Raw genomic sequence first — 8,749 nt, 5'->3', positions numbered from 1 at the left:
GGGGCACCAGCTGGCACCCCACCCCCAGGCCCCGCGACCCCGCACAGGCGGCGTGCCCGAGGGCCCGCCGATGCCTATTGTGCGGGGCCACCGCGCCCCGGCTTCAATACCTAACCCAACCTACCATATCAACCTCCCAGGTCTCCCACTACACCGGCCCCCAGCTACTCAGTCTCCCTCTACCGGCCTCTCGGTTTCCCGCCAATCCTTCAAATGTTTAGATTATTATAATCCTCCAAATGTGAGAACCAGTGCAATAATCCAGTTAAGTTTTATTTATTTATATTTATATTAACTCTACATATCCTTTGTTTGTGTGTAGCACATTTATTTAATAGAATCTATCACCTTTTTGGAAATTTTGTTTTACATATATTTTTGTTTATAAATTTCATATATTTCTTAATAAAATCGCTTACTCAAGAGATAACGAAACCGTAAGGGCGTTTTCCTTTGCCAGGTGCAAGCTCAGACTATTAGAGCGAGAGGTATGATAGAAAATTCGCCATTACGTAACAGGTATAAGCAAATTCAATTGATTCTGCAATAATATATGTCTTACTGAGTTCTTCTAGAGATTTCTCAAGGTGTTTTTCAATAAGACATATATCAGTGGTAGAATGTGGACTCTCTAATACATTATATCTACTTAATAAATTTTCCAGCTGAGACCACCTAGATAATTTCTTATCAATAGGCAGTACCCACTTTAAATCATTGAATGAAACTTTATTGCTTTCTTGTAAAATTTGTAATTTCATGTTGTCACTAATCACAATCTGTGTATTTAGAATCAGTCAGAATTATCATTACATACGAGCATAAAAAAATTAATTTTTGTAAAAATACATGTAAAACAAAATTTTCAAAAAGGTGATTCTAATAAATAAATGTGCTACACACAAACAAAGGATATGTAGAGTTAATATTAATATAAATAAATAAAACTTACGTGGATTATTGCACTGGTTCTCATATTTGGGGGATTATAATAATCTAAAAATCTAAACATTTGAAGGATTGGTGGGAAACCGAGAGGTGGGAGACGATGATACGTCGAGTGGGAGAGTGGTGGGGATAAACAGTACCACGATTTTGGCATCACTGCTCCTGCGTTGTTGCCATTTTTACGTTCAGCAAGGCTAGTACTAGAGGCGGCTGTGACAGCACCTGTTTGGCATACCAAGATGGCTGACAGTCATTCCCCTTTCCTCCCTTGTGCCACAACCACCGCGTCGATGATTCTACTTTATGCACCATCCTTTAGGTCCATGGTCTAGACTCTAGACCCTGTTGTATGGTGCAGTCAGGTTGAGTGAGGTCAGTGAGGCTTGGTGAGATTGATTCAGGTGCGTCAGGTGCAGTGCAGTGTGTTGTTTGTTAAAGGGATAGATACTTTTGTTTAAGAAATTGTGTTGAATGTTTTGGATATGTCGCATTTGGTACGTACACAATATTAGTAATTTAATAATTTTATAAATTTCTCCTTTTCTATTACAATGGTTTCATTTAATCATGTTTACCAAAACTGCCATTAAGTTCCATTAATGAAAGACTGCTGAATTGTTTGTTTCTATATTTATTTATTATTATGTATTTCAATTAATATTCGGTTTGCTGCATACACGTATAAATGTAGTAAATTGTTTATTCAATAAATTCGTACGAGCTGATGACAAATATAATCATTGTTATGAACTCAGAAACATTAGTCAGAAGTGATTATGATTACAGCAAGGCAATATTGTCAGATTTTCTGTAGCTTTTCTCTACACTGTTTTCACTTCTTTTAAGAAATAATATCAATTGCAGAGAAATTATTTTTTCATTTTATAAATTAATATTGATAGTATTTAATTAATATTAATAAATTACAATTAAGCTTGGTAATAATACAATTAAATTTACTAATGCATAATTTGCATTTACACTGACTACTTATTACATTTATTTTAGAGAAAAAAAGAATGGGTTGTGTCAATAGTCGGACAAACATTAATCCAAATGTTTTTCAAGTGATGAATGTAGATGACTCAGGTAAATTAATTACCCCTGGACGCTTAGAAATTACTGACACTGAAATAGTGCTTTATCAACGGGGCAAACAGCCCATCAAATGGCCTTTACGTTGTTTGCGTCGGTATGGCTTTGATGCCGAAATATTTAGTTTTGAATCTGGTAGACGGTGTTCTACAGGGCAAGGCATTTATGCTTTTAAGTGTCGTAGAGCAGCACATTTATTTAGTGTTGTACAAACAAATATACAGGTTTGTATTCTTACATGTTCAAAATCTATAGACATTTTGAATGATTTAGTCTGTTTAACATTAACCGTACTGAGACTTTTCTATATCTATTTGTACCATATTTAAAACCAATCATTTGACTGGGTCTGGTACGGTTAATTCTAAAGTATACAAAGTGTTTTAGGTATACATATCAATGGAACAAAAAATTTTGTATATCATGTTCGATTTGCCTCTGTTTTATAATAATAATGCCATAAGTTTCAGAATATTGTAATCTATATTCAATGACTCAGGGCTTTGTAATTTCACAAGTTAATTGCAGAGTAAAAATAAAATAAAGTTTTAATGTATTTTGTCATATCTTCTATAATTTAGCTGTTATAAAATTTAACAAGTGTGAGATGTCTACAAAAAAAACTGAGGTTATGTACATACATATAGCATAATCCAAATGATTACATTATAATCAGTTGCCATGCAATGCATGACAAGCTACTGGTCAGCAACTGAGTTTCTATTAGTGATTAATGCCTTCACATCTATGGATAACATATCTCACGAATTGATTTTTACCCATTCAATTCTCTAGATGATACATGTCATGCCTTGATGTCGTTCATTTGACAGTTTGGATGAGATACTTCGCGAATATGTATTTTCATTAGAGCATTTAACGATGCTAGTTACCCTAAATACCCCTATATATGTATGCAATATTTTACACTTTTCAAAAAATTTTATTTTTCTTGTACATGAAATCCTTGAAAACATGGTGTGAAAACTATTATTATAGACACGATATATCTTGCTCAACCTGTCTGATGAACGATATTGAGTTGTAAATATTAATCAACAAAAACGCGAGATATTATATATCTCGTTCAAAATGTCACATAAACGACATCAAGTCACAAGGTATTCTGCCCAAAGAATTGGATGTGTAAAAATCAATTTGTGAAATATCTCATCCACGGATGCGAAGGGGTTGATAATAAATTCTAAGCTAATGATAATTTTGTCCATTATACCTGTGTATGGTATGTGAGAATCTGAAGGTACTTTAAAACATGCATCACTTTTTTAAACAGCTGAAATGTTTAAATCAAAAAGCTATTTGAATGTGCTTGTTTTATTTGTATGCATAATCTACTCTCTGTCCCACACTCACATTGCTATTTACAAGGTGTTATTAATGCAAAATAGAAGCAGATCAGATATAATGTCATGGGGTATTTTTTCTTTTATTTGAGTTCCTCTACTTACCTCTTAAAATATTTCAACATATATCTGGTACACCCAGTATTGTTTATTGATTGTCAATATGAAATGTATAATAATTTCCATTAATGTATATAAATTTTGATTGATAAGTGCCTTTCAAATGATAATATTTCAAAGTAAATAAATACTTAATTAAAATTTGTCTTTAGGTTTGTAGTAACAATGGGGATGATACAATGTCTAGAGAACTTCCAATTGCTTCTCATCCTGGTCCAACAATAACAAGAGTAACAATACCAGTTGAGCCTAATTATTTGGATCCAATACTAAATAGAACTAATAATCGTATGGGTCCTAGACATGCTCATAGCCAACAAAATGGAACTGGAAGATTAGGTAGTGTGGGAAGTAACACCGACATTATATCACCACAAGGAACCATAGGGTCTTCCTCTCCACCTCCTGTGCTGCCACCATCTCCACCACCATTCCCTCAACCGCATCCGTCCTCACTTTATGTTAATGAAGAAGTGTTATCACCTTTACCATTGGAAATGGAACATAATAATAACAAAAGACTTAGAACAGCAATACAGAGGTAAAGAAAATTTCTATTTATTTTATTGTTAATATTATTCAGTGTTAATAAATTTGTATTGTTTATAGATCATGTACAGTGGGTAATTCAATATCCGATAACAGCTCAGTATCATTGGAATTGACATCTACCCAGAAAAACACAAATGTTACTCCTCAAACTAAATCACCACTTTCAACAGCAACTTATATGAATGTAGATATTAATACTGATATTAGTCCTCTTTCTCCAACTCATAGTGTTCCTGAAACAATGCAATTTAATGAAGAAAAATGTGAAAATAACGAATTTGGACATGCTTATATGAATATAAGCCCAGGTCAAGAATGTACAGAATTGTTTGTTGCTAAAGCACGACCTTCACCATTGCCACCTGTTCAATCTGACATGGAAGAAGTAACGAGACATTGTTATGCTAATTTAGAAGCAAGTGAAATTGAAAGCTTAAGAAAAAGATTTTCTGGCGTATCAGTAGCAGAAAAATCACCTTTGACTCCGTCAACGCCTACAGGTGGTCCAATTAGGGAAGTGAATTATGCTGTATTAGATTTAGATACAAAGGATGTATCGATCAATTCACCATTGGAGGGTCCTACAAATTCAATAGCATCTCCTCCAGGGACCCCAAATAAGCTACAAAAAGGGTATGCTACAATAGATTTCAATAAGACAGCTGCTCTTTCACATTCAGTCAATCCGAATCTTGTAAATGATAATGAGGGTTCGAGGAAGACGCGTCACAATTCCACGATTAGTGACCTAACAGCTTCCTTTAGACGTAGTTCATCTGTAAGTGAATGATCTATCTTTTACTTTATAACTGTGCCTACATAATGAATATTTACAGCATTTTATAGAATGACAATGCGCTTTACAATTTTATTACATTTAAACATGTACTAATGCAAAAGACATGAAATTACTTTGCAGACCTTTTTTTGTCTAATACTGATCAAGCAGAAATTCGTTACGTTTGAAGCAGTTTACCTTGAGTCAGAAATTGTATTTCTTGACTTTGTTATCAAGAATCCTTCTAAAATGTATTCTTTATAATAACAATTAACTTTTAAGTTTTGTAAGATATATATGAATGCATATGGTTCATCACAGTATTTTTAAAGAGTAAGTTTTTGTCTGTAGTAAGTGTTATTGAGATGTGATACAGTGGTAATTAATGCGGAAAAGCATTATCATAGAGGGTCTGCAAATGAAAAGCCTGAAGTTCTATAGAGTGGAAGCAAATGTAATATTCTTCAACTCTACTATTAAATATTCTAATATTCTGAGATCATAATATACCTATTGCAGGAAAGCCTTCTGAGCCAATAATTATGTTCTTTAAGTTAGCCTTTGAATCAAATTTGTGTATATGATGTCTCAAATCTTCTCTCATGATAGAGCTGATATAATTATAAATGTTATGTTTCTAAACTACCGTTTACATGATATCAGCTATATTAGTAACTTTTAACATTGTACTAGCCAGCCATGTCACAGCTTGATCACACTGTGAAATTTGTATAGAAACATTTCATCTATATTGGCTATACTTTCTATCCCAACATTACGTCTATTGGTCAGTTCTAAATTATATTAGGGATAATATTTTCCACTTAAATGAACATGACTCATTTTTTCTACTGGAGATGTAAGAACCATCAAATAGATAATATGACCTATAAGAAATTATAAGGTAGTTAAGTAACATTCTTAATAGTTCTTTTTTAAGTTCTTTAAGTTTCTAAATAAACTTCTTTTTTAATTCTTCAACAACACATCATTGTGATTAAAAATTATGCAATTACATTTTGTATTTTTAAGTCTTTAGTAGTAAACTCTGTGTATTATTTTTGATAAAAAAAGCATAGAACCATAATTACTCAACCAGAAAGGATTTTGTTTATACTCCATTAATCACAAATTAGGAATAATATCTACTTACATTGTAAATGATATTATGTTTAACAATTGTGTTTATTATTTATAATCCTATTACATATGCTGATTGTTTCATTTAACCCTTGTACGTGCATTCTTAGTCATATTGTTTGCTTATGTTTTAACACTAACCTACCAAACCCTTCAGAGAGGTAGGAATTAGTACGCCAAAACCTATTTTAGGGTATATATATATATATATACTAGTTTGGTAGGTTAGTGTTAAAACATTAAATTATGCTTTTAGCAGCATTCTGTGAATTTCCACTGTTAATTAGAGTTCAAGATAGAGAGAAAATGACAGCTGCGATTATTTAAACTTGTTTGAGAACTGCAAAACTGATATCAAAGCTTTTTCTTCTCAAGAGTTGCTTCTTTGCTTTGTGCTTCTAACTGGAATTTACTGAATTTGTTAATTATACTGGTCAACATGATTTTTGTCTCAAAGAACAATTATACTGATTCTTATAGATTCTTCTGTCCTGAATACGAATCCGTAAACAGTTTTTTGCCATCACCCTCAGTTTCTGAGAAATTTGATTTAAAAAAAAATGCAAATTTTCCACTTTGAACATTTTCTGTGTTCAAACATTAATAGTTATTCCCGAATAAAATGGTATATGTTGTTATCGCATTATTAACATTTAAACATGTTTAAACAACGATCAAAGGGAAAAGGACACCTGAAATGCACCAATTTTTACAGATATTTTTCAATTTACTTCAAAAAGTAAGGGTGCAGGACATATTCAGACCACGTCAACAGATACAGTAAACACTTTTCTTCCGGAAAGCATTAACGTAAATGATAAGACATATTTTGTGTTCAATACAAGAGCGAAATAGTTTTGTAAAACCTTTGATTATACTTTTTTTTTTTACTTTTTCTTATATCTTTGTGTAAGTAAAATTAGGTCACTAAATTATGAACAATCTGAATATATAATTTCTGACACTGGATCCTATTGGGATAGGACACTAAATTTCTCACAAGGTAGAACATATCGTGTGATCCTGCTGATGACAATGGTTTTGACATAAGTATATTTATTATAATTAGATTGCGCATTTTTATACAAATTCACAGATCTAGGCACTAATTTTTAAAAAAATTCAAATCTTTGTTATGTACATAATAACATGTAATATTGTTAAACTTCATTACATTTTCTACTACACTGTATTCTGCGGATTAAGAGTTAAAGCATAAACATCCGTAGTCTAATTATAACTATAAGTCATTTATTCTGGAGTATTTTCAGAAACAGGAGTTCCTCATGTGATATCACACGATCTTATACCTCCTATTTCCCTGTAAATGCCCGTTAATATATGTAAGAAAAACATGGTGTTGAGATAGCAGGTTGTTATTCCATGTATTATTGCCGCTTTATTGCTCGCAGATCGTTTCTTGCCAGGAGTATAGAGTATCTTTTATGTAGCCCTACTCCAAAAATCATTTTGTACAAATGGGTTATTCCAAGGGAAGAGTTCCAATATCGTTGCTCGACTATTCTTTTAAATATCTAATTCTTTGAGTATGTTTACCCTCGTATGTTGACACGTCAAAACAAGCGTCAGTTTATCTTAATGATTTTTTGTTTGCACGTAAGAAACGTATTTGTGTTGTGCGGAACGTCATTTCTTACGGTTTCGGGGGTTCACGAAAATTAAAATATTTCAGTGTCCGCTAATCACAGCAATATGGGATAAGAAGCATGTATTTCATGTATATGTAGAAAAGAATAAGCTACAATTATTGTTTTATGCACTTTTATTTTAAACCTAACTCTACTAGTTTGAGTCTAATTTGCAAATTTGATTCCTAGAAAAATGAAAAGTTCAATTGAAAATTTCGCCAAGAAGGAGTGAAAATCTCAAACTTAATTCCGGTTTTGTTTGGTAGTGCGCATGCCAACTTAGTTGGATGATAAGTTTCAAGTCTGAGACTTAATCCCTTTTTTTCTGTAATTTCTTAAATATTCCGATTTCCGTAATTTTTGTAAATTTTGGGGCTACAATTATTTAAAAGAACATATATTCAAAATATATGCCATGTAATATGCACATATATTTACACAATATGTAGATGAGTATATCTTCTGTATCACAGAATCTTAATCTTTTGGTTTTTTTATTACTTGAAGAATATTTTCATCTTTGTGCTTTATACAAGCTACTACATATGCAAAAAATCTTTGTTTACAACTATCTTATAGAAATGTTAGAAACATTAACATTATTTCATTAGTGTTATTGTTATTCATTTATAACACAATATTGTAGTATCTGTGACTATTGCTTTAGACAACTTTCTCTTCCAATAGCTTCTAATATACTTATTAAAATAGGGATCTGCCTATAAAAAAATAGAATTATATTTTTATGGGTACAGAATATGTCATTATTAAAAACATAAATGACTGAACATTACTTATGCAACATTTTACATAATGCTTATTTTGGCGTTTGACGAATCTAATGATTCAGACATTCTTAAAATTGAAATTTTAATACTTTTTTCTCAATGATTTTTGTATTGTGCTAAAACTGTAGCATTTACTTATTATAATACTATTTGTTTACTAATTAAGTTCGAAAACTAAATTGATAAACAAGTTGTATAATATTAAAATATTATACAAATTATTACTCCATCCTATATGATAATATCTGTGACTATATCTATAACTATTTTAAATTTTTATTCTGCATTGCACCTTATTTACTACACAGTTTTGTT

The 8,749-nt window shown here is 31.6% G+C and overlaps 1 protein-coding gene across 1 annotated transcript; it reads left to right on the top strand.

The window, feature by feature from the left end:
• The first annotated feature begins 1,268 nt into the window (after positions 1 to 1,268).
• On the top strand, positions 1,269 to 4,992 carry LOC107185631 (fibroblast growth factor receptor substrate 2). Its single transcript, XM_015573361.1, has 4 exons — positions 1,269 to 1,442; positions 1,957 to 2,267; positions 3,680 to 4,068; positions 4,137 to 4,992. The coding sequence occupies exons 2-4, from the start codon at positions 1,968 to 1,970 to the stop codon at positions 4,867 to 4,869; spliced, it is 1,422 nt and encodes a 473-aa protein (XP_015428847.1). The 5' UTR covers positions 1,269 to 1,442; positions 1,957 to 1,967; the 3' UTR covers positions 4,870 to 4,992.
• Positions 4,993 to 8,749: the final 3,757 nt, after the last annotated feature.

The sequence above is a fragment of the Dufourea novaeangliae genome, unplaced genomic scaffold (assembly GCF_001272555.1).
Source record: "Dufourea novaeangliae isolate 0120121106 unplaced genomic scaffold, ASM127255v1 scaffold63, whole genome shotgun sequence".
Classification (NCBI taxonomy): Eukaryota; Metazoa; Arthropoda; class Insecta; order Hymenoptera; family Halictidae; genus Dufourea; species Dufourea novaeangliae.
This window is presented reverse-complemented; position numbering and strand designations above follow the sequence as displayed.